The sequence below is a fragment of the Ovis canadensis genome, chromosome 1 (assembly GCF_042477335.2).
Source record: "Ovis canadensis isolate MfBH-ARS-UI-01 breed Bighorn chromosome 1, ARS-UI_OviCan_v2, whole genome shotgun sequence".
Taxonomy (NCBI): Eukaryota; Metazoa; Chordata; class Mammalia; order Artiodactyla; family Bovidae; genus Ovis; species Ovis canadensis.
This window is the reverse complement of record NC_091245.1, coordinates 14,714,584-14,739,400: the sequence shown is the minus strand read 5'-3', so window position 1 is coordinate 14,739,400 and position 24,817 is coordinate 14,714,584. Positions and strand designations below refer to the sequence as shown.

The following is a 24,817-nucleotide window of genomic DNA, read 5'->3' as shown; positions in this document are numbered from 1 at the left end:
CAGGGCAGTGATGGGTGCTGGGTCAGACGGTAGCAGATCAAGGATAAGCAGTGGTGAGAAAGTGAGTGTTGGTCCTCCCTTGTTGTGTCTCTTCTTTTGGCTTCCACTGCCACTGTGCTACCCTGATGCTATCTTTCTAGCCAGTCCTGCTTGGTGTCTTTGGGTTCCTCTTCCTGTCCTCTTAGGAAGAGTAATTCCACAAGGTGTAGCCTTGATTCTTTTCATTTGTTCAACAAATATTTATTGAGATCTACTGTGTGCCCTAATCCATGCCAGACACTAAGGGAGAGTGATGAGCAAGATGTGTTCAGGAGCCTACATTCTTGTAGAGACAGACAGACAGATAGTTGCAGTGAGTACTCAGGGAAAAGCAAACAGTGCTCTGAGCGCATCTGTCAAGGGGCCTGATGTGGCCTGGAGGTGCCGGGCTTCCCTGAGAAAGTGACCACGTGGGCTTTCACTTAACACCGAGAGTAGCCTTTCCAGTTCCAGGATGGCATGACTCCACAACTTTCAAAAAGTAACAACTTCACAAAGGTGCTTAGCTGTTTCTAGGAAACAGGTCGCTGGGCTGAATCTCTAAGGAATCTTCCTGTAGGGATCTTCTCTCCAGTATTAGAAAAGGATGTAAAATAAGTAATAAGTTAAGAGATTTTTGAAAACTGTCTTTCATTTTGTTACTAAAGCAGTTCTTATCATTGATCATGAACAAGCAACAGGCTCAATTTAAAGAATTAGACTTAAATCAGAGCTCTTCTCTGGAAGTGAACTGCAAGATGAGACAGTAAATGGTTCACTTGAATGGATGCAATGAATCCAAGCTGCAGAAGACCTAAGAGAGGTTCAATTTCTTTGAATTCTTATCTTCTTCTTCCCTTAACTCATAGATACATGTAACCAAATATTAGATACATGTAGTTGCTGCAAGCTTTTCTGAGGAACATCTTGATTTGGCATATATACTTGGCATAGAGATCAACTTTATCTGTGTTTTTAAGCTGCTTCCTCTGAAATTAAGCTGATATCTTCTCCCTTAATGTTTTAATTAAAGATTGATTAAAATTAAGACATGTCTATCAAAGATGCTGACTTGGTAGTTGCCATTATATGGTAACAGAGGAAGATAACATGGTCTATGCTAAAGCTAATTAGGCCAAGGACCCTCAGATCATTAAGTTGATCTGCTGGGTAACTCTGAGTGACTGCGGAAGTCACTGGGCTGGTAATGGCTTCTGGTTAATTCTGGTTAATGACTTGAAAATAATACCGATGTGTAGAGCATAGAAGCCAAGGTCAAAATGGTCTCAGAGAAACCTGCTGGCTGTGGGATTCTGAAATGAATGAATGAATTTAATAACCATGTATGTGTATGTATGTGTACATACAGTGTATTTAAAGCTGTGTTAAGGAGTCATGACCTAAACCTGTTTATGTATTGCTGGTCTGGGGCTGGCAATGAGCTCCACATTTGTTCAGAGAAACTGCTCAGGAAGGCCTTTTGTCCATCTACCTGTTTCACTGCTGTCATCAAACTAATTTAGTTTATCTTCATCATTTCCTTTTTTTCAAGAAGAAAAAGAGCTAATCTAACTTGGTGCTGGGTCTTAGATCAAATCTTCTGGAGAATGATCAGCTGTAGGCAAAAAGGGAATAACTTATTAAAAACATTTCATAATGTTATAATGTGTGTATTTGGATAAACTTTCTAAAGTAAAAGAATATTATCATTGAGCACTTAGTATCTGCCTGGTGTTTTCATCTACGTCACTTCATTTAAATTTCATAAAGGCCCTAAAGGTAGGAGTTACCACTGCTCACGTTTTATAGCAGAAATAACTATACAGAGAGGCTAAGTAATTTTCCCCAAGGTCACTCAGCTAGTAAATGATTCAGCCAGAATTCCAAGCTGAGAATTTCAGACTCAAATTCATATTCAGCTTTCCTCACTGAGCTGACAGAAGTATGGAGACTCTTCTCGCTGTCACTGTAAATGACAATGGCTCTAAAGTAAAGGGCGACTTAACCACAAGACGGCATTTCGGAACCTGCTTTCTTCAGTTGCATCCAAAGTAGCAAATTTTCAAATTTTGCTTATTTAGGCTAATACTGAAATGAAATTATGTTCCTTTAACATATGCTAAGTAGGAGAGAAGGAAGGGAGCCTGGAGGCAAGATGGAAAGGTGAGGAGTCCAGGCTAGGATGACGATTTCTCAGAACACACAAGGATTTAGCTCAAGTGTTGCAAAGTAGATGGCATTTTGAATCCCACAGCTTACATGGCTTATGAGAAATAAAGAGCATTCACTTAGTCAAATATTCACTAATGTCCAACTGTGCATACACTCATGCTCACTACTTTGAGGGACACAAAAATGGAAACATTAAGATGAGGGATGGGACACTGCATATAATCAATAAATGCCAAAATTAGGCAGTAATGATAAAGGCTACATGAGTTACACATATTAAGTGATTTAAGAGAGCAGGAGAGGTGGTGAGCTGGGCTGGAGGGGAATCAAGGTTTTGAGGAGATATGGGACTTCTGCTAAACCTTCAGGTATGAGTAGAAATCAAATAGGTAAAATGCTAAGGAGTGTTTGGGGTAAGTGGATGGAGTGGATGGTCTACATAAGAAACAAGACTGGATAGACAGTGGGGATCAAAAATGTAGTTTCTCAACTGACAAAGGATTAATTTGCAAAATATACAAGCAGCTCATACAACTCAATGCCAGAAAAACAAACAACTCAATCAAAAAATGGGAAAAAGACTTAAATAGACACTTCTCCAAAGACGACATACAGATGGCTGACAAACACATGAAAAGATGCTCAACATTGCTCATTATTAGAGGAATGCAAATCAAGACCACAATGAGATATCACCTCACACCTGTCAGAATGACCATCATCAAAAAGTCTACAAACAATAAATATTGGAGAGGGTGTGGAGAAAAGGGAATGCTCTTGGACTGTTGGTGGGAATGTAAATTGGTACAGCATCTATGGAAGACGGTATGGAGAGTCCTTAAAAAAGTAGGAATAAAACCACCACATGACCCAGCAATCCCACTCTGAGGCATATACCCCAAGGAAAAGACACAGGTATCCCATTGTTCATTACAGCACTATTTACAATAGCTAGAACATGGAAGCAACTTAGATGTCCACCGACAGATGGATGGATAAAGAAGTTGAGGTACATATACACAATGGAATATTACTCAGCCATAAAAAGGAATGCATTTGAGTCAGTTCTAATGGGGTGGATGAACCTAGAACCTATTATACAGAATGAAGTGAGTCAGAAAAAAAAAGATAAATATCATATTCTAATGTACATATATGGAATCTAGAAAAATGGTAATGAAGAATTTATTTACAGGGCAACAGTGGAGAAACAGACATAGAGAATAGACTTATGGACATGGGAAGAGGGGAGGAGAGGGTGAGATGTATGGACAGAGTAACATGGAAACTTATATTACCATCACTATATAAAATAGACAGCCAATGGGAATTTGTTGTATGACTCAGGAAATTCAAACAGGGGCTCTGTATCAATCTAGAAGGGTGGGATGGGGTGGGAGATGGGAGGGAGGTTCAAAAGGGAATATATGTATACCTATGGCTGATTTATGTTGAGGTTTGACCGAAACAACAAAATTCTGTAAAGCAATTATCCTTCAATAAAAAAATAAATTAAAAAAAAAGTGTGATAGGCACAGACAGAGACCAGTTCTGAAGATGCCATTGTTTAATCCATTAGATCTGGGAGGAGGATAAGCACTCATAGAAAGAAGGGTGAGTACAGACAGAAGCTAAGGGGAGACCACCTGGGAGGCTTCAGTTTTAAAAGGCTACAGCATAATTTATGCCTGTTTTTTCCGTGGGAACCATGTGCGTACACACTGGCTGTCCAATCACGCTAGCTCTCTGCATTCCTAACAGAGGATCTTTTGTTCCAAATAGCAAGGCTCAAAAGGGACGGAGTCTGATAAAATCACACTGAGGTCAGTACTCCCAGCTGGTGCAGGGCTTATGCCATTCCATAACACACCCTACAGGAAGCAGCTTGAGATACACAGCTGACTGACTTCCATAGCAGGAGTCTTGTGGCAGGCAGGGTGGGGTGGGGACTGGCCAAGCATGGAGGGCATTCTTTAGCCACTGACTCAAATTAGTTCACCAAGATCCTGACTTGATCTAACAGATCTGTTTAAATCACTCTCAGAACCAACACATTTTTTTTTTTCCCACTAAAAGGAAAACCACGAAGTTTCCCCAGGCAATGGGACTATTTCATCAGTTAACTCTTACTTGTCATGGAATCTGAAAAGGGCAAGATTCCAAAATCCCCTGTATTCCAAGAAGTGGGCTGAATAATCCTTTGTTTTAAGTGGCTATTCTGTGTATTATAGGAAATTCAAGCAGCACCCACTAGACGCTGGGAGCAGCCTCCCCAGTTGTGACAGTACAAATGTCTCTAGATATTGTCAATATCCCCTAAGGGCCAAAACTGCCTCCCCTACCCTCACTGGGGGCCACTGGTCAAGCATGAGATTTGGTGCCAAATATCTTTCCAATCCCAGCTCCAACGTTTACTTGCTATGTGGCTTGAACAAGTTACTTTAACACCTTCCAACCTCAGTTTTCTTATCCGCAACTAGGATTTTAAATGTCTGATTCATGGAGGTGGGGATGGGGAGGAAGTTAGGATTGGAGATCATTTAGACTTAGGTCTCGCTTACTGTTTTTGCCTCTATGTCCCTACTACTGCAGCTCTTTGCACCTGTTTCTCATGCTGCACTGCTAACTAGAGACTATCTGAGATCCAAGCTTGCACGAAGGACTGACCCAGAGCAAGTGCTCAGTAAGGATGGACTGAAAGGAATTCAGAGCCCCTTACGCCTGACCTCCCCGAAGGGATCCAGGGACCATCACCTTGCAGCTCTTACTCTCATCCCTGATGGCTAAAGTTGTGAAAGGTCCACATTTCAAATCACAGGACCGGTGGTAGGAAAACAGCTTGCAAAGGTTCAGGGGAGAAGTGTATCGTGTTACTCTTTCACAGACAATACCAGACACTGGTATCTGAACAACACCCCAGGACTGGCAGTGGCAAAATATGAAGGAAGGTGGGGAGGGAACACATTCTCCCCACAGCGAGGCTTTTCCACCCGGGACAGCTGAGACTTGGGACGAGTCCGTTTGGCAGGAGACAGCCTTTGTGCAGTGATGTTTTGGTGCAGTGACCTGACCTGACCTGACTCCCTGTGGGACTGATTTTATTCCTGGTAAACCAACCACCTCTAACAACACAGTGCCTTTCAAAGCAACTCATCTCACTTCCTCGAGGCTTACCTCTTATGGCTTGTGTGCCAGAGAGCTCGTTGGAAAGTGCCCAGGACTAGGCTAAGGCTGAGGCCACTTACCAAGCATTTCTAGACACAGCGAGAAATAGCCCCGTTCTGCAAGCCCGTGCTTATCTCAATCACATCCACTATTCAAAACTCAGCGACAAACCCAAGTTCAGCACAGGGTAAATTCTAGTTTTTCTGGATACCCGTGTTTCCCATGATGATCAGTCTTAGTTGCAAATGCTACATGCTGACACTATGTGTGAAGAATTTCAGGAAACTCAATTGAAACTGCTCAGTCCTTCCTTCTGGTTGAGGACATATTCATTTGTTGCTTTAAAATCTTCCCTTGCTATCAAAATTTCCAGCCGGATTTTTGTGAAATTCATCAACACTCTCTTGATGCCCTTCCATCTGATTTTACTACCTTCACTGAGACGTGAGGCTCCTTCAAGGTGATGTAATGGCTGCAAGCTTGGGGTTTTGCCTGTGGTGCTGATACTGAAAATACTAACGGCAATACTTTAAAATGGGGCTGGAAAAAGTTCAACATGAAGCTAACTTAAAGGTCTTAAAGGCTCCTTCACCTTCTCCCCACCCAGCTGCAACGGTGGGGGTGGAGAGGATTATTACACAGCATTGGAATTCTTGGGGGGGGGGCAGGGCGGGGAGGTGCAGAGGGAGATGCTCACATAAGGGTTATAAATATCAGCAGCCAAACTGTGAGCTCCTGGGCCGAGAACAACTGACAGCCTGTAGTCTCCCCTTAAAGGCACAGAGCAAGGAAGCTCCCTGGAGTATTTCCACAAAGGAAGTTTCTCTTCTTCACAGAAACGCTCCATCAGCTGAACACCTGCATCAACAACTCTACGCAAAAGAAACCAACCGCAGATGCCAGGAAAAGTGACCAGGACATTTTAAACCAGACAGAGATTAGCACCAGGAAAAATAAAGAATCCAGGGCCCAGCCTAAGGGAAAGCTGATTTACAGACGGGTATTGCTGCTTCACAGTTATGATCAGATTACCAGAAGGTGGCTTGCTACATTAAGATTTACCTTAATCAACGAGCACCTTTTCCAACTGAGTTCTAAATTATCCACAGAGAGGTGCAATTTTCTCCTTCCTCAGGCAGTGGTTCTCAACTGAGGGGGATTTTCCTTCCAGGGGCATCTGGCAATATGCAGTGGCATTTCGGGCTGTCACAGCAGGGAAAGGCTGCTACTGGCATCGAGTGGGCAGATGGAGATCAGGGATGCTGCTGAACAGTGCACAGGGCAGCTGCCTACAACCAAGAACTGTCCCACTCCAAATACCTAGAGTGGTCAGGTTGAGAAACGTTATTCAAGGGCATTCTTCCTACTTCCTTGGACCCCAGTTTCCACTGGCGTTGTCGTTGTTTAGTCCTGTGCTGTGCTAAGTCGCTTCAGTCGTGTCCGACTTTTAGTGACCCTCCAGGCTCCTCTATCCATGGGATTTCCCAAGCAAGAATACTGAAGTGGGATGCCATTTCTTCCTCCAGGCTATCTTCCTGACTCAGGGATCGAACCCCATCTCTTGTGTCTCCTGCACTGGCGGGTGAATTTTTTACCACTAATGCCACCAGGATAGCCTGGTTTAAGGAAGAAAGAAAAAACCGACACAGGCCAAGGGTCAGCACAAAGTAGGGTCGGCGGGGGCGGGGGTGGGGGTGTCTACTCATCTTATCTTGGCTGCTGCAAAGCTGGCGATACCTAAACCTCCGGAGACAGATGGGTCATACCAAGTGTGATTTCCTTTCTCTCCAAGGGCAGGCAGATAATGCTAACCTCACTTGCCTTCCTCTCTGGTAAGTCCAACTGGCAAACACTGCCCTGTCTTTGTAATTATTTGAAAAGGAGTGAATATCCATCATTGTCCAAATTGGCAGTCTCTCAGCTCCATGGCAGGCCCTGTCCTCCAAGAGTTTTTACATGTGCTCACAGGGAAGCTTATGCTTGCTTTCCATGAGGCCAAAAAAAAAAAAAAAAGAATCCAATGAACAAGTTTATGGGGCTTTCTTGTTTTGGCTTCACAGTAGGATAGAGGTCTCCAGACACAGGCTGCAAGGGCATGCAGCCCTGGGCTCTGCTCAGCCTCAGTCAAGACAGAACGGTCCCAAGGAAGCCTGCGGCCTCACCAACAGCCCCTCAGACCCAGACCTCCACACGTCCTGACTGAGAGGCCGCTGCGGGTCCTGAGGCGGATACAAGGGAGGGGCTAGTGTAAGACTCGGAATGATCTCAGCTCTTGATTACAAAACCTACACAGGCAATTTCAAAACATCTTTGTTATCATCAGACTTCATAGATTCCTTCTCCACATCTAGAGTCTTCTTCTTTCCTTCCTAGAAAGGTCACCCTGAGGGAATTCTTTGGCTTAAGTTTCAATGCAATGAAGGTCCTTCCTTTCTCATTAGACTCTAGTTATGCATATATTTAATACAATTCCTTTTTCTCAATAATCAGAGACTCTCTTGTTCAGGAAAATGGAATTTCCTGAAGAGATTAACCAAAGTCTTTTCCTTCCAGTTTCTCCAAACATGCTCACTATTTTCCTTTGTGTCTTTCTTCCTGTTTTGTGGAAGACAGAGAGAGCAGAATGCAGTGAAGTGTCTAACTCAAGAGGCTTGAGGTCTCTGCCTGTTTAGTGGGAAAGGACTCTCTTCCCTTCCCATCTCATGGGTCCTCGCTGGCTGACCAGATTCTATCAATTATTCAGAAGCAACTGACGGAAAAGTCTTTCCTAGGAATAATGACTTCCAGTTTTTCACATTCGTTTAAGAAGCAAACCGTTTTCTCCAGAGGCCAACTGCCTTTCCAAGCATTTATCAGCACTGCTGCACGGCAAGCCTGGGGTCCTCCACAGACCTGACTCATCTGTCCATTCCGACCATCCCCAGTGGAATCAGCAGGGTCAAACCACAGCCCGCATTTCCATCTCACAGATTCATACTCTTCTCTTCAGCAGATCCTGTGCTGAGAGCATGATCCCATTATAAAAAGAAAAGAGGTGAAAACTTAAAACAAATGCTGTTTTTTAATACTTTATCTTCATCTTTGTTTTCCCTTATTAAAAATAATTTGAATCTGAAAGCCGAATCACACTACATGCATCTGGTCTGCTGCTGGGGTGAGGGAAGATGAGTCTATCGCTGGAATACAGAACACATTAACCCAGGAACTCGGATCATGAAAATGACTCAGTCCTCAGAACAGGTCCAGAAAGAACTTCCCTTGGCTCAGCCTCTTGGGGACTGTGAACTGAGACACATAGCTTTTCCCTTCTCATTGTTTTCACTTCCCATGAGTTCAGCATGAGCTCAGCCAGGACTGTCTTCCTCCCCTCCTGCCTCAAGACCTTTGCTGGGAGGAGACAAAAACTCTTCCCCAAGCCCTTGCCTTGGTAAGGTGGATCTGGGGAACCAGGCTGCTGATGTGCATCCCCATCTTGAGCAGGGTACACACAGGGCACGCAGCTTCACCACCCTCCTTCTCACACTCATCTTCCGGTCTTGCCTTGTCAACACCAGCTCCCTGCAGATACACATGCTGGCCCCAGCCTTCACAGCCACAGTGCTGGTGGTGGGAGGCTTCTCAAAAATCAGTTAAACATGTCTGCTATACCAAGCAACTCAGCAGCTACTGAACCCTGAGTGCTGCTGGGCTATATGCTAAGATACAAATAAAATACAAGGATGTCCAGGAATTTCTTATAAGCTTTCAGCAGCATCACAATTCAGAATGTCTCTAGAAACCAAGGATTAAATGAACAGGAAACAATTACTTGTCCTCAAATCCAAACACTGTATATGCTTGCCTGTGGATTCTTTTTAATATCCTAGGTCATATTTAATGCAATTTTAACAGGCTTGTTTACTTTGTTTTCAGCTCACTGAAGATCTGAAGGAAGAGATAGCCTGCTCAAGACAGTGAAAAGTAATAGCAGTAAGAAATAATACCTGGCATCAGAGTAATAGGGGAAAAAACAGAAACTACATCCCCCCAAATACACACACACACACACTCGAACTCAACCAGTACAGCTATCAGAGGCCCTTCAAAACAGAACTTAAATTGCATGGTAATTTAAGAACATTTAGTATAAAGTAGCCCCAATATGTCTCATGTTCCTGAGGATATCACCACAGTGGAAAACAGTTACAATCTGTTTAGTAATGTTAACCTGCACTTGTAAAGAAAAATTTACAATATAATGTAATGTTTAGGAAATTAGCCAAATAAGAGTTAAAATAATTCCATATAAACCAGAATCTTGGTTTGATAAAACTATAGCTTGGTGCCTCAAAGGATAAACTTCAGTTTTCTAAAAAAAACCTCATTTAGTTGATTAGACAATTGATTCTAATTAACCTTGGAGAAGACTATTGAGAGTCCCTTGGACTGCAAGGAGATCCAACCAGTCCATTCTGAAGGAGATCAACCCTGGGATTTCTTTGGAAGGAATGATGCTAAAGCTGAAACTCCAGTACTTTGGTCACCTCATGCGAAGAGTTGACTCATTGGGAAAGACTTTGATGCTGGGAGGGATTGTGGGCAGGAGAAGAAGGGGACAACAGAGGGTGAGATGGCTGGATGGCATCACGGACTCGACGGACGTGAGTCTGAGTGAACTCTGGGAGATGGTGATGGACAGCGAGGCCTGGTGTGCTGCGATTCATGGGGTCGCAAAGAGTCGGACACGACTGAGTGATTGAACTGAACTGAACTGAACCTGGATTCAAGTAAACCGGACCCATGCAGCATGCCTATAACAGCGGCTCTGCTTTCGAGGGGCTTATGTGGAAGAGGGAAGAGAAGCCCGTGTGACACAGCAGGACAGGCCACCTGGCCACTGATCAGGTAGGGCCTTTCCCCGAGGATAACACCTGGGCTGGTGGGTTTGGACTTTCTCTACCTACCCTTTCCTTACCCAGGGCCTCAAGAATCCCAGCTGTGATAACTAGGGCTGCTCCTTACATTGCACTGTAAGGGGGTCTTCAGTCAATGTCTCGCCTTAGTGCTGAACATCCCCTCGCCTAGAGGGGTCCTTCTGAAACAGCCACCTGGATCTTGTCTACAAATCTGTGATCTTTCTCGGGGCCATGTGGCTCTGATCTGGTGTCATACCACCTTTTTCCATCCATACTTTTAATAGGAAGAATCCTGACAGGCAGGGACTGAGAGCGCAAGTCTGATGGCAAAGCATTTCCGTGTAAGTAGGAACCATCGCCACCGGTAATGGGAGTCAAGCGCTGGAAGTACCCTTTCCAAATTTACCCCAAGAACCAAGAAGGAAAGAGCAGGCACACAGGCCTCCAGCAGGGGAGAGAGGCCCTTTCAGGTAAGTCTGGGGTGAAAGGCTCACCCCAAGCAGTGAGAGCCAACACCCAACAGACAGGCCCAAGTTCCAAGCCCAAACCTGGCAAATTTGCACTTTTGAGTCAACTCCTGTCTTCTTCCCCTGGTGTTTTAATAGAGACTCACAAAAGTTCAGGACTGGGAATTCTGACTCAGGCAAAGAATCAAAATACTTTTGCAATTAAGGTTGTGCTTCTCAAACTCTCCTACATGCAGAGAACTTGTGTTCTTGAGGAGTCTGGGGCATAATCTTAAGCACTACTTGCTACAAGTGGAAAATTTCTTTGAAGTGTTATGTTTTGTGTTAATAGTTCACGAGGATTTCTCATTTTCTTTCAAAACACATCAATCATGTGTCGGTAATTTTCCCTCCAAATCTGTGAAAAAAAACCCCACACTTTAGGAAGAAGAGTCCATGTTTACCTTATGGGTTCCTATACCGCCATCTGAAAAACAGAGCCCTCAACCAACATTCACTGCTGTTACAAAAGTTAGTTAATGTGAACTCTCAAGAAATCACAAGAGAAGATTCTTAGAATAAGAAATAAGGTTCAGTCTATCTATATCCTTAATCGGCTATAAACATTAAAATAAATTAGAATAGAGGAACATTCAACCCAGTTGCTCAGAAGTGCAAGAGACTATTTAGTCTGCGAACTGTGTGCTCTGGTGTGATGGGAGTGAGACTAATGAACCCAGAGACAGCCGTGAGGATGCGCACTCAATCGGTCTCCAAGTTACAAGAAAAGAAATACATATATCAGACAGGAAAAGGTAAAAAAACAAGGGCAAGGCTTACTTTAAAATCTGCCAATTGTTGGTTGATGACATCCACCTCGGTCCCCACGACCCACTGGAGGGCCTCCCCCTCCTCTGCTGCTGTGGTCATATCATTGAGCGCTTTCAGCTTCTGATAGAAGTCCTCCACGCGGCCCAGGGTCAGCTCCAGCTGCTCCTGCCGAGCTCGGCTCCTCTCGGTAAGTTTGCTGCACTGTTTGCTCAGGGCTTCTAACTCCCTCTTGAGACCCAGCAGGTCCAGAGTCCCCTCTTCCTCCAGCATTTGTCGGCACTCTGCTTCTGAGGCCTCGATGTCCAGCTTGAGGGCTTGGATCTTGTTAAGGAACAGCCGCACATCCTCAATCTGGGACTGGAGGCTGTCAGTGTCTCGGCCGATAGCACCCATGCCATCCAGCTCATCGTCCAGGTCTGCCAGCTGAGAAAACATTTCTCGGACGCGGCAGTGAAACTGGCCAATCCCCTCCAGCTTGTTCTCCATGGCCATGCAGCCACTGTTCACTCTTTGCTTCACTTCTAGGAACTCCTGCTGGGCAACCTCGGCTTGATGGAGAAGCTGGGAAGCATCAGATCCATCAGGGGCATCCTCCACCAGGCCCCGAGTGAAGTTCCGCAGGTAGTCCACCTGGGGCTCCAGGGTCTGCAGCACTTCCTGCTGGGCTCTCAGCTTCTCCAGGTTCTTGTTGCTGCAGGCTTGAGAGCCGAGGGCATCAAAAATCTCAAGTTGGTGTTTGGCCCCTTCGACTTTCTTTTCAATATTCTTAAAACTTTCCTGGAACTCCTTGAGCCTCTGAGTCATTTCTTCAAGGGACCCTGTTTTGGCCTGTAGCTCTTCTGTGATGGAATCCATGTTCTGGTTGATACCAGCCTTCTCATCCCGGATGTCATCCTCATCTGTCTCTGAAGAGTTGATCAGAATGTCAGCAGCACTGTTCAGGATTTCCAACAGGGAGCGGCGCTTCTCCACCTCGCTCAGCATAGCCTTCGATCTGAGGAGATGGGACTCCAGCTGCACGGGATCCAGAGTGACCTGCAAGTCAGACATCTTGGCCTTACAATCTTCTATCCATGGCACCAGGTCTTCCACGTGCCACTGGTATTTCTGAGCCTTCTGCAGACAGTCCTTGAGCCTGGACTGTCTGTCTGCAGTTTTTTTACTAAGCTCTTCCCAGTGGCTCTTGAGCTCAACCAGCTGGTTTTGTAGAGTCTTCTTCTCTTCTCCAGGAGGCACAGAAAGCAGCAGAGATTCTCCTTCTGCCACAATCACCTCATAGGAACCACTGTGCTGGTTAAGGCTCTTTTGAAACTCTTCATTCTCGTGTAGCTGAGACTGTAGCTGCTCCAGCTTTGCAGAGATTGGGCGGTTTTTTGCTTGCTGGCTTTGTTTGTCATCCAACCACGTTCTCAGTTCATCAAACATTTGCTGGAACTGCTGGGTGCTGGCAAGAGCTGCCTGGAGTCTGTTCATGCGATCAGCTGAAATGAGAAAATCAAATTTAAATCATCAAGTCTGAACATGGCATTCAAAATGTTTCCTGGGAGTATATGGTCTAATTGTAGGAAAAGGAAACTGATGCTAACCAAAGAAAGGTCCACCTAAAAAAAGCAGAGCTACGTTCTTTCATATACTGTATCCTATTCAATCCTCACATCAAGTCTGTAAGGTGATCTGACTAAGACAAGTAAACTTTTAACTTCTAAGCTAGTAAAAAGCCATAAATGTCTCCAGATAAAGAGACAACAAATTAATAACAAAATTTTTCTTGAACAAGGCCATCATAAGAAGTCTAGAACATGTTCTAATTTTGTATATATGGTATTTATGCATGTACACATAGAATATTAATGAGTATTAATGAAAGTATGTGTGTAACTGTACCTATAAGTACATCTAAGAGCATGAATCTCTACCTGCTGGCTGGATTTATACCAGCACTCTTATCTTTAGGGTCATGGTATGCAAAGCCATGTAAAGCCATTGCTCGTGACCAACCAATGTGTGATGACCTTGGCAGTCCTCACTGTAGCTGGACAAAGGTGTAGGGTCACACCGTTCTGAGTCCAAAAGCTACTTAAAGGTCACCTTAGATTCTTGGGACCACGAATCCACTCCTTCTTTTGGCTTGCCAACAATGATGGCAGCAGTGTGTTCTTCACCTCAACTCACCTGCAAGGTCTTCTAAACCCTGGAGGGGCAGGGCAACAGTCTCCAAACGCTTCTTCAGCTCATCCTTGAGGTACTGCTCACCAATGAGCACTGACAGCTCATTGCAGAGCGTCTGCGCCTCCTTAATCTCCTGGTCTAATTGCTCCACGTCGGATCGAATCTCACTGGTCTCCTCCAGCTGCTGCTTCACAGCCTCGGGTTGGGTGCTGATGGCCGACTGGCCACTCAGTCGCTGCCCAACTGCCTTTACTTTCTCTGATAGGTCCTGCAGCAGCTCCTGGTACTGGGTGCTTTTGACAACAGCTTGGTCAATATGGTTGGAACGGGCGTTGAGTTTGTCAGTCAATTCAATCCACTTCTCATTGATGCTCTGGAGCTCCTTCTGCACTTGGCTGGTGGAAGCAGAGGCATCTCCAGGGCCTATGAGGATGCCCTGAGCTGCCTCGTTCAGCTGCTCATGCTGCTGCCTGCGTGCTTCGAATTCCTTCAGCATAAACTGTGATAGAAACGACACCACAATGTTTAGATAGAAAACAGATCCAAAAACAGTGTCAAACACAAACTGATTTTAGATTGTGCCAAGTAGTGCCAACTCCTTTTGAAAATAAAGCAGAAAACTCCAAAGACCAGGCTACTGAGAAAATGTAGTATCACTTTTAACAGCTGTTTAATTAAAAAAAAAAACAACAACAAAACTTATTTTGAAAGGATCACTGATTGTGTCTCTTTTATTTCTCTTCCTTATTTGTCCTACAGTGTTTCAACATCAGTTACTAAGGTCCGCCTTGGTTGGGAAAACAAAGTTTGTTGACTGGATTGGCACTCGTAAGCTCTGCCAGGCAAAACCCAGGCCTCTAAATGAGGAGCTTGAAATCCTGGGTCCCAAAGTGAACTATGTTACTGGCAGAGCTTGCCATTTCAACTCTAAATGCCCTGTTTTGCTTATTTCCTTTCTCAAATTTCCAACAGCACATATAAAGCTATACATTATAATAAAGCACAATTACACAAAAAGCTTCTTTAAAGCAAGTACTATTCTTTTTACCCTTTTCTGTCCACTGCTTCACTCATCAAAGAAGTTAAGATCACAGGTTCTGGAGTTAGACCTCTGGGTTCAAATCCTAACCCCATCACTCACTAAGCTGTATAAACTTAGGCAGGTTTTTGAACAGTCCCCAGCCGCCTCATCTGTAATATGAGGGTACTAAAGCACTTACTTGGCTGTTGTTGGGATAAAAAAGAAAACTTAGCGAAAGTACTCAGCACTTGCACTGAGTACTTTAAATATGCCAGGGCCTCAAGGACTAACAGACGTGTAAATAATGAACTATAATAGAATGCAACAGAAATTAAAATGCTAAACCGCTGACATGAACGTGGAATTGTAAAAGCAAGAAGTAAAGGTGGTTAACTCCTTAGGGGGTGACAAGCACAGAAGAGGGGAATCAGGAAGGGCTTCCAGGTGACACTGAACGGCACACAAGTCCTCCCAGGAAACAGAGAGTGAGGCTGGTCAGAGGAGGGCCGGGGGCCGCAGAGGTGCGGAGATCCCGAGGTCTGGGAGTGCAGCGTGCTCAGGGAGGAGCTCCTCCCGGGGTGGGAAGAAGCCCGGGTATGTGGGAAAAGAGCTGGCAAGACAAACTGGCACTAGACTGTGGAAAGCCTTATGCACCATAGTGAGCAGGTATCTGAACTTTGTTCAATAAGCAGCCAAGAGCCACAGAGGCATTTTAATATATTCAGATATATGATTTAAGAGGATAACTTGATAATTGTGTGGAGGATAAACTAGACCAAGAAGCCCTTTAAGGGGCTGCTGTAATGGGAAGAAGCCTGAGATGCAGCCTACTAGCATGTAGAGTGGAGAAGAGAGGCTTAGAACAGTGGTTCTCAAATTGGGGTCTGGAGGCCCCTGGGAGTCCCAAGCCCCTGCATGGCATCAGTAAGGTAGAAACTACTTTTATAAATACTAAGATGTTGTCTACCTTTTACGATTCTTATTTTCTCACAACATCGGCTATCACAACAGACTGAATGCAGAGGCAGATATGAAAATCTATGGGACTATTCTATTAAGTGAGACATTAAAAAGTTATTTATTTATTTATTTTTGGCCACAGCTTGCAGGATCTTAGTTCCCTGACTAGAGTCTGAATCTGGGCCCTAGGCAGTGAGAGCACCGAGTCCTAACCTCTGGATCACTAAAGAATTCCCAAGTCAGACAACATTAAAGAGATTTGCAAAGATATAAAATAATGCCATTCTCATTCAATTTTTTATATTTTGGAAAATATTTTTTGCATAAAAATGTTTATCTATGTTAGTGTTTATCTATGTTAGTGTTAAAAAAGTAATTTATAAATGTACATTTTAAAAATTCCTCAGTGTTTTCATACAGTTAAAATGAATAGATATCAGTAGATGAACACAAGCTTTTCGGGATCTTTAATAATTTTTAAGAGGGTAAAAGGATTTTGAGAGCAAAATGTTTACTTTTGGAATGGAAACCAAAGGATTAGAAAACCACTGGATTAGAAAATTTGTAAGTAGACTAAATAGAACTTGGTAATTAATTGGAAGCAGGGGCTAAGAGAAAGGGTTCTTTCAAAAATTAGTTTTAGGGGACTTAGTGGGTGGTGAGAAGATACAGAACAAGTTTAGGGAAGGATACAGAACAAGGAAATGTTCTAGGCAGGATTTCATCAGAAATGACATAAGGGACCAACCTACATCTCACAGATCCTCAGGATCTTAGGTCCTGAGGTCTGATCAGCAGAAAATCTTTAAGTAAAGCCAGCAGATATAAAACCCTGCATGAAGTAATGTGAATCACTACCACTGGGGATTGAAAGTAAAATATGATTCTAACATTTAGTCAGAAGTTCCCATTCTACCATCTGCTCATCTTACTGTGCCTCGGTCAACAATATCAAAAATACAGTTATTGAACGTTTGCTATTTGATAGGCACCATGATAAAGACCATACAAGCATCTCATTTAAAGTGAGGAAGTAGAGACTCCGAGAGGTTAAATGACTTGTCCCGGGTCATGTGAATCTATCTGTTGAGAGCAGCATTCAAACCCAGGTTCGTGTGCCTCTGAGTTCTTGGCTCGAAAGCTGTCAGGAACTGCTCACCTGGACCTGCTGCTTTTGTGCGTTCAGCATGTTGGGGTCAATAGACAGGGGGCCCAGCACCCCCATCATTAGCTCTTTCTCCATCAGCCAGGGCCGGAGCTGGGATTCTGCAGCCTGGAAGCAGGCCAGATGACTTGCAGATTCCTCCAGCTGCCTTTGCCGAGCCATTGTCACCTCGGTGGCCCTTTCCCATCGGGAATCTGTAGAGAGGAAATGAGAGAATGGATTCCTTTATCCTCATCAGCCACTAGCCTGGTCCCTAATATTCTACAGGAAATGACCCCTGGAGCATTATTTAATTTTTTTAAGTTAAAAATAACCTGCATTTAATTTTAACTAAAGTCACAAACAGTTTTGATTCATGACTATGGTGGTAGTTATATGAAACTACCCATGGGATAAAACTTCAGAGAAGTACATACATACACAATACATGTAAAACACCTTATGCAACATATATATTATTTTATAACCTGTTTTTAAACTTACTAATTAAGAACTGGACATTTTTCATGCCAATAAGTTTTTCATACCAGTACACATTCACCTACATCATTTATAGTTCCATAGCAGGAGTATAGCATGTGTGCATGGGTGTTAGTAGCTCAGTCGTGTCCAGCTCTTTGTGACCCCCATGGACTGTAGCCCATCAGGCTCCTCTATCCATGGGATTTTCCAGGCAAGAATACTGGAGTGGGTTGCCATTTTCTTCTCCATGAGTACAGCATAATTTATCTAACTCCTTCACTGAATGTTTAGGTTATTTCCTGTTTTTAATTTTTATCATCAATGCTCTCTTTGTCACAGAAAGACTGTCCGTTTGACTTGCCCGAAGAAGCCAAACTTCTGACACCTTGAGTGGAATCTCTGAATTTTTTCCATGATCAGGTTCATTCTCTAACCCTACCTGCCTTTCTTGCTGGCTTTTGACAATTAACAAAAAATAATTCTTATTTACTGGATGTGCTGAAAGCCTATATTTGTTTGAGGACAAGCAATTTAGTGAATTTGTAACACCCCTGTGATAACATACTGAGCTCCTCTTGCATTTTCTTCCAGTTTTCTGCTTCTTTTGAGTTGGGATATGTTATCAGTAATCCAGCCAGGGCTTCCTTTACATTTTGGACTTTTGGAGAATTCTGTTCCAATTCAGCCAGGAAGGCCTAGGAGAAAGAACATCACACACACCATGAGATTTCTGGACAGGAAAAAAAGCTTGGAGTTTAGAGGAAATGATGGAAAGATGGGGCAGCAATTACAGGCTCAACTTCTGATTCTCTCCACGACTTGTTTCATGACTTTAACATACCTAACCTTTCTGCTTGAATTTGTACTTAAAAGGAAAAGCTAGATGGCAAGATCTGAATTCCTTTTATGTAACATACATTAGTAACTATAGGAAAATAACTAATCCTTATAAACTGAAAGTGTCAGGAATTGATCCTGATCATGATGATGATAACGGTGATCCTTATGCAGTTGTAAATGTTGATATGCTAGACTCAAATGGAATATTCAAACTTGGGGAGAAAATTGTTTACTGAATTTTTTACATGGTCTTATTTCTTCCACCATTTTCTCTAGTCCTGCATGTCAATCCTAAGAATGAACTGCAATCATGGCAGTTTAGATCCCTCAAAATTGTGCTTTGATGGGATGTTTTGGCTACACCATCACATAGAAAATGAGATCTCATTCTCTGAACTGATGCTTCTGAGGAGGGCTATTCCTTATTCTCCTTCTGCAAACGGATCTGGTTTTGTTTCTCAATCTGATTTGTAACAACTTCTAATTTCATTGGCAAGAAAGTTCTCTGGGAGAATTTAGGCATACTAAGAATTTGAAAATCAAACACTCTGCTCATCATGACGGGGTGGTTGGCCATGTCTCCTTCTCAGGCCCCTGGGCTCAGGCAGGAACACTAGTACAACAGCCCTTTCCTCTTAGTATTGAGATGCAGCTATTGTGAACACAGTACCTTGTTAGACTCAGCCTGGGCTCTCACTGTCTCTGTCTTGGTTGGAGATGAAGAGGCGTCCATGCCTTTCAGGACTTCCTCTTTTGATTCCAGCCACTGCAGCACCGAGCTTGCCTCCTTCTGAACTTCTTGCATTCTGCTCAGGACAGCCTGAAGGCTTTCCTGCCGTTCCCGAAGCAAGCCCCCAAGTTTCTCATATTTCAAGTTTACATCTGACATGTCACACTGGATTTCCGTCAGATCTAGCATCACAGAAACAGAAATCAGACTGGGAATAGTTCTCAAGTATCCCCACTGGTTCCTCACTAAATTATTCATCAGGATTAAGTATCTCTCCCACTCTTTCTAGTGAACTAGAGATTATCTTCCTGCTAAATCACATGAAAGTTCCTGTTTACAAACAAAAAGCAAAAGAGCTCTCATTCTGATTTTGGCATGACATACTCACATGTATAAATAAAATAATAAAATACTAAGTAAACACAGGAGCAGCGAAAGTAAAGAGAGTGAAGGATTTGACGCATTCTTCTACTTCTTTTAACTACAAAGAAAACTTGGTGGGGAGTCTCAGGGCTAGATTAGACCACCTCTAGTGTAACTTATTTATAATTCAAAGATTTGCATACATTTTCTTCCAAGTCTTTTCCTATTGGTCTTATCTAGTGGTCCAGTTTATTTGCTTGTACCTTTATTTCACTGCCTGTCAATCGGTTTTAGCCTTTAGCTAGAAACAAAGAGGCATCACGGTTACTTCTCCCCAGATTCTTACCCTTACAGCCCATCCTAGCAGCAGTCTTTCCACACATATGGAAACACACATAGATGCAAACATGAACACTGTCCTAACACACCCAACAAAGAGGCACTGTTGAAATGGCATTCTCACCTTTGCAGGTGTGGTATCCGTTCACACTGCCTACAGAGCTTCCTACAGAGGGCAGTATGGAACCTGAGCAGAAGGACAGAGAGACAAACAGGGCAAGACAAAACGTGTTAGGAATACATACAGGCACCGAGTTTATTCTTTGGCACTCACTGTAAGCTCAGGTATCAGGAAGTTAACACAGCACAAGACAACATACTCGTGGAAAGAGACAAATCATTTTAGCTGCCAGGCAACACTGTCACTAGGGGTGATTCAGCTCCTTAGCAGTAACGATTACTAATCCTTTCTAGAAGAAATCCAAATTCCCTTCTTAAATCTCCAATTTGAACTCTTTGGACTCTGCCCTAATTTTGTGAAGCAAGTATTTAGCAGAGTGACTAAGTCTCGAGACAAATATCTGACATACTTTGGAATGAGGATTTATAATATAGCCAAAAAGGTTCGACTTTAACATCAATGTTGTTCACCATAATAAAAATAAACAGTAAGTACAATTAAGGACATAAAAAGCAGCATTCTTTTAGTAAAGACATAAAAGTGAGCCCTTCTTATATTGTTTCAAAAGATTCCCTGTCTTTTTTTTTTTCCTCCATGACTTTCTGCTCCCCTTACCCCACCAGAAAACAGAAATTCTAAGTGCCAATAAATCTGGCTCATAAACATTCCCATAAATTCTGTTTAGGGTCGTTGGTTCTGTTTCTAATTACCACAGTGTGACCTATATTCTCTCCAAGTTGATTCCTTACGTTTCAGGAGTATCCCAAGTAAGTAAAAACCAGATCATGCAATTACAAAGATTATAAAGAAATGTGAAGAACAGTCATGACATAATGTAACATTCCAAGAGCTGAGTAAGACTCTCACATGCACTAATTTCACTGTGGAAAAAGTTATGTGTGAGGTTATATTAGAAAACAGTGATTGCAAAATTTTTAAATGTTAAAATTATTGTATTTTCAGTTAAAAAATAGATCAAACACAAAGATCATATTCCACTTCAGTGCGGTGATGGCTAAAAAGAAACTGGACTAGTAATTTGAAGACGACAGTCTAGACAAGACTGTCACTAACTCAGTACATGAGCCTCAGTCTGTGGACAGACTTCAGTATCTTCTCTGGGATATGAAGATAATCTGGTCAGCTTTCATGGGGTTACAGGTGAGAGGTAGTGAGGCAGTGTATGTGAAAGCACTTTATGAAGCCAAAAGAGCTCACAAATGTAAGGAACTAGAACATTCGCGTGTTTTCAAAGATGGAAGAGAACTTTAAAAGCACTCAGGGTAGTGATCTTCACACTGGTTTTCAAAATAACTAAAAAGGTGCTTTAGGGACTCTGTAAATGTTTGGTTTAACTTTAAGATTCAGCATATATTTCTAAGTACTTAGAAATGTCAGTAAAACATGCACGTTCTATCACGGTGAACACCACATTAACCCAGTAGATACAGTCAATTATTGCCTGGAAAATCCCATGGACAGAGGAGCCTGGTAGGCTACAGTCCATGGGGTTGCAAAGAGTCAGACACGACTGAGCGACTTCACTTCACTTCACTTCACTTCATGCTGCCTTTGGGGGGGGAATAAAGGAGCTCCTGCACCTCTGTGCATACATTTAACTGCTTTCTGAGGGTCACTGATGGGAAAAATTATAGTTCTTCTCTAACTCTTTAAAATATTCAATCTGACACATGTCCACTCATATACAAAGAAAAACATCTATAGCACATGTGTATTACATAAAATGACAAAAAGGCTCAAAGCAGGCTCTCATCAGGTAGAATTGTGTAATAACAGAACTCTTAACACTTCATATAGTAAAGTGTACTTTTTAAAAACTTTTTCCATCATTTGCAGCTATTTATCTGTGTGAAGCATATTTTTTGATACAGTGCAACCAAGAAAAAATTGGAGAAATAATCAAATAATGAAGCAGTCATTCAAACATTCTTTTCTTTCCTTCACATTTCTATATTTACTAAGATAACCTTAATATTCATTGATGAATTGATGGATCTTATAATATATAAAATGCTATAAATTCACTTATAAGGGAAATTCATGCCACTAAAATATTTTTATTTGTTTTATAGAGTATAGTTCTATAGGAGGTTTAATTTTTAAATAGATGCTAGTAAAAGAATTTGACAATCACTGATCCATTTCAGGAGTCAGAAAGCGTTAGTTCACCAGCAGATCTGTCCCTCCACCTGTTTCTGTATACAAGGCTTTACTGGAACACAGCCACACCCATTCATTTATATATTGTTTATGCCTGCTTTTGTGCTACAATGGCAAAGACATGTAGTGTGACAGAGACCATATGACCCACAAGCCTAAAATATTTACGGCCCTTTACAGAAAAAGTTTGCTGGGTGATGTCACAAAAGTCACTGAACTTAGAAGTTTAAGTGTTAGAAAATAAAAGTCACCAATTCCCTGAAATGCTGTCACTTCTAGGTTATTCCAGACATCTTTAAAACTTTAGGATACAAAAGGAAACTAGCCATTCTCAGGGGGAAAAGAGAAAGCATACTTCACTCTTACTATTTAAGGGACTATGGGAGTGCATTAACACAGTCTGGTAACAAAATCTAGGAGATCCCAGTTAACAATCAGCAAGTGACTGTGAGCTCAGGATGCATTTGTCTGAAAGACTTAATTTGTAGGCAGAGACTATTCATACATCTGGGCTCACTCTTTGTATGTACTTCCAATAAGTATACCAGTTTCTGGTGTATCGACGCTGACTCCTAAAAACCTAGCCTCTCCCAAGATATGCTTATACTGCTGACCCCAATTTAAAGTTAATGAATAGCCACGCTATTCACATATTTAGAAGAGGGAAATTCCTCAATATGGAAAATCCTATTTTAATCCTTCTATGTTCATTTGTCAGTTCTGTGTGAGCCACCTAGTCTCTTTACTTTCTCCCATCATGGGAAGAGATTCTGTAAAATGGAGCAATGTTACAAAGCAAAAGGGAAAACAGATCAGGTTGAGGGGGAAGACTGCCTCCTTTGTGAAGCCTCCTTTGTTCTCATATCCAACCCTGATTCTAACAAGGGGTCATCATCAAAGGCCAAAGGAAAGAATGATGTTTATTCAATACTTTTTCAAGAGTCTGCACTCACCGGTCTTGGCTTGAGAATCAGGTGCTGTGATCTCCATGATGAGATTTTCTAAAGAAGTACCTTTACAATTGATTTCCTCTACCAAAGTCCCCTTACTTGTCCAGTCATCTAGGAGACTCTGTTTAAAGAACAAAATAGCAGAATGTAGTATTTGGAGGCTTTCTCCTCATAATTATAAGCTCCCCCAAAGTTTTGATAAGCATTAAGTAACCATTTTCATTTATTCAGTCATTTCAAGAAATTGGTTTAGCCAGCTGGAAGACTCAAGACCTTCTCATTCGTTCATTCATTTATCAAGCAAAAAAAAATTTTTTTGGAGCATTTATTATACACCAGGCATCCTGCTAAACGCTGGGGATACAAAATAGGATTATGACACAGTTCCTAAACCAACAGCTCAGGTTATCAATTATAATGTGATAAATGATATTGCAGAAATATGGAGAGCCACTAGACTCTGCTGCTGCTGCTACTGCTGCTAAGTCGCTTCAGTCGTGTCCAACTCTGTGTGACCCCATAGACAGAAACCAGCCAGGCTCCCCTGTCCCTGGGATTCTCCAGGCAAGAATACTGGAGTGGGTTGCCATTTCCTTCTCCAATGCATGAAAGTGAAAAGTCAAAGTGAAGTCGCTCAGTCGTGTCTGACTCCTAGCGACCTCATGGACTGCAGGCTACCAGGCTCCTCTATCCATGGGATTTTCCAGGCAAGAGTACTGGAGTGGGGTGCCATTGCCTTCTCCAACTAGACTCTAAGGACACAAAAGGAGACACATCTAACTGCCTGAAAGGAGGAAAGGTTGGCATTAAGATAAAGAGTTTGCCAGGTGGACAAAGGGAATACTATGCATTAAAGAACATAAAGGAAATGGTGTTGGAAGGTAAGATGAGGCGCTAGACACTGAGATGTAGAGAAATACACAGAATCATAGACTACACTTTGCATTTTCAGGGGAACTTTATATTGGGTTTGAAGTCAGAGCTCTAACCATCACAGAAAGCCATTACGAAACAAAGACATCTGCTCTAAGACAAAAGTGTCCGGTAATATTGTCTCTAAGCTGTGAACTGCCTGCTATATAAGTAGAATTTTACTCCTTTCCCAGAAAGGATATGATCCTACGCTTCAACCCCTTCCTCCACACTGAATTCCTACTTAGTTTGCTTTTGACTTAAAGCTGCAGAGCAGCAGCAGCAAAGACACAGAGCCATGAACATCTGGCAAGCTCATGCGCCGAACTTCAGACTTAACCTTGTCAGTTCAGACTTTGTCAGTTCTTTTATTAGTCACTCTTGATTCCAAAGAGCCACAGTTCTCAAAACTCTGCACTGACTCATAGGATATTTTAAATTTTTGAGGGAAAAACAGTGACATCTGTTGGACACCATGTGAACAACTACTGTTAAGCTGTTTGGGTCTGACCACTTACAAGCGAGGTTTTTTAGGTTTTGTTTTTTCTGGCCTTGAAGTGCCATGAAAAATGTCTTGAAACATAAAGGGCACCATGAACCAAGAAATCAGGGAACCTCTGTCCTAGGCAACTCTCCACAGCAAATGCTCCTGGCACCCTCTCTGTGAAAACAATCAAACTCTTCCCTTTCATCTATTCAGGATAAATCCTGTTTTACTAAGAAAATAAGGACAAATGCATGAGAGTTAGATGGAGGCTGGTTTCAATACAAATAAGAAACATGTTAGTGGTGCAAACAGAGCTGGATGAAAATGAATCAAGATAGCAGAGAAGAGATTTTGCAACAGATGGGAGAAAGGTGGGTACTACCCTTGTCGGTGTCTTCCCACCACTGACTCTAACTTTCCCTTAATTAGTTATGGAGAAATTCTCTAAATTTTGTGATCACATGTCTGGTCACTTGCTCCCATAGAACTGTCTAACACACTATGAGAGTGTAAGCTTCTTAAGACTGGACTCTGATGACCATCTTTCCTATGATTTACCACAGCATGACAGGCATCCCCCTAAAGAGCTG

The 24,817-nt window shown here is 42.6% G+C and overlaps 1 protein-coding gene across 5 annotated transcripts in view; it reads right to left on the bottom strand.

Annotated features, from left to right (window-relative positions):
• The window catches only part of MACF1 (microtubule actin crosslinking factor 1), a 343,697-nt gene that overhangs the window by 73,727 nt on the left and 245,153 nt on the right, over positions 1-24,817 (bottom strand). For all 5 annotated transcript variants that reach the window (XM_069586902.1, XM_069586911.1, XM_069586919.1 and 2 more), the window contains 7 exons: positions 22,832-22,949; positions 19,701-19,763; positions 18,815-19,056; positions 17,870-17,999; positions 16,837-17,036; positions 13,700-14,195; positions 11,537-13,008 (listed from right to left, as the gene is read on the bottom strand). In XM_069586902.1, coding sequence (XP_069443003.1) covers positions 11,537-13,008; positions 13,700-14,195; positions 16,837-17,036; positions 17,870-17,999; positions 18,815-19,056; positions 19,701-19,763; positions 22,832-22,949 — 2,721 coding nt within the window. The remainder of the gene's footprint in view (positions 1-11,536; positions 13,009-13,699; positions 14,196-16,836; positions 17,037-17,869; positions 18,000-18,814; positions 19,057-19,700; positions 19,764-22,831; positions 22,950-24,817) is intronic.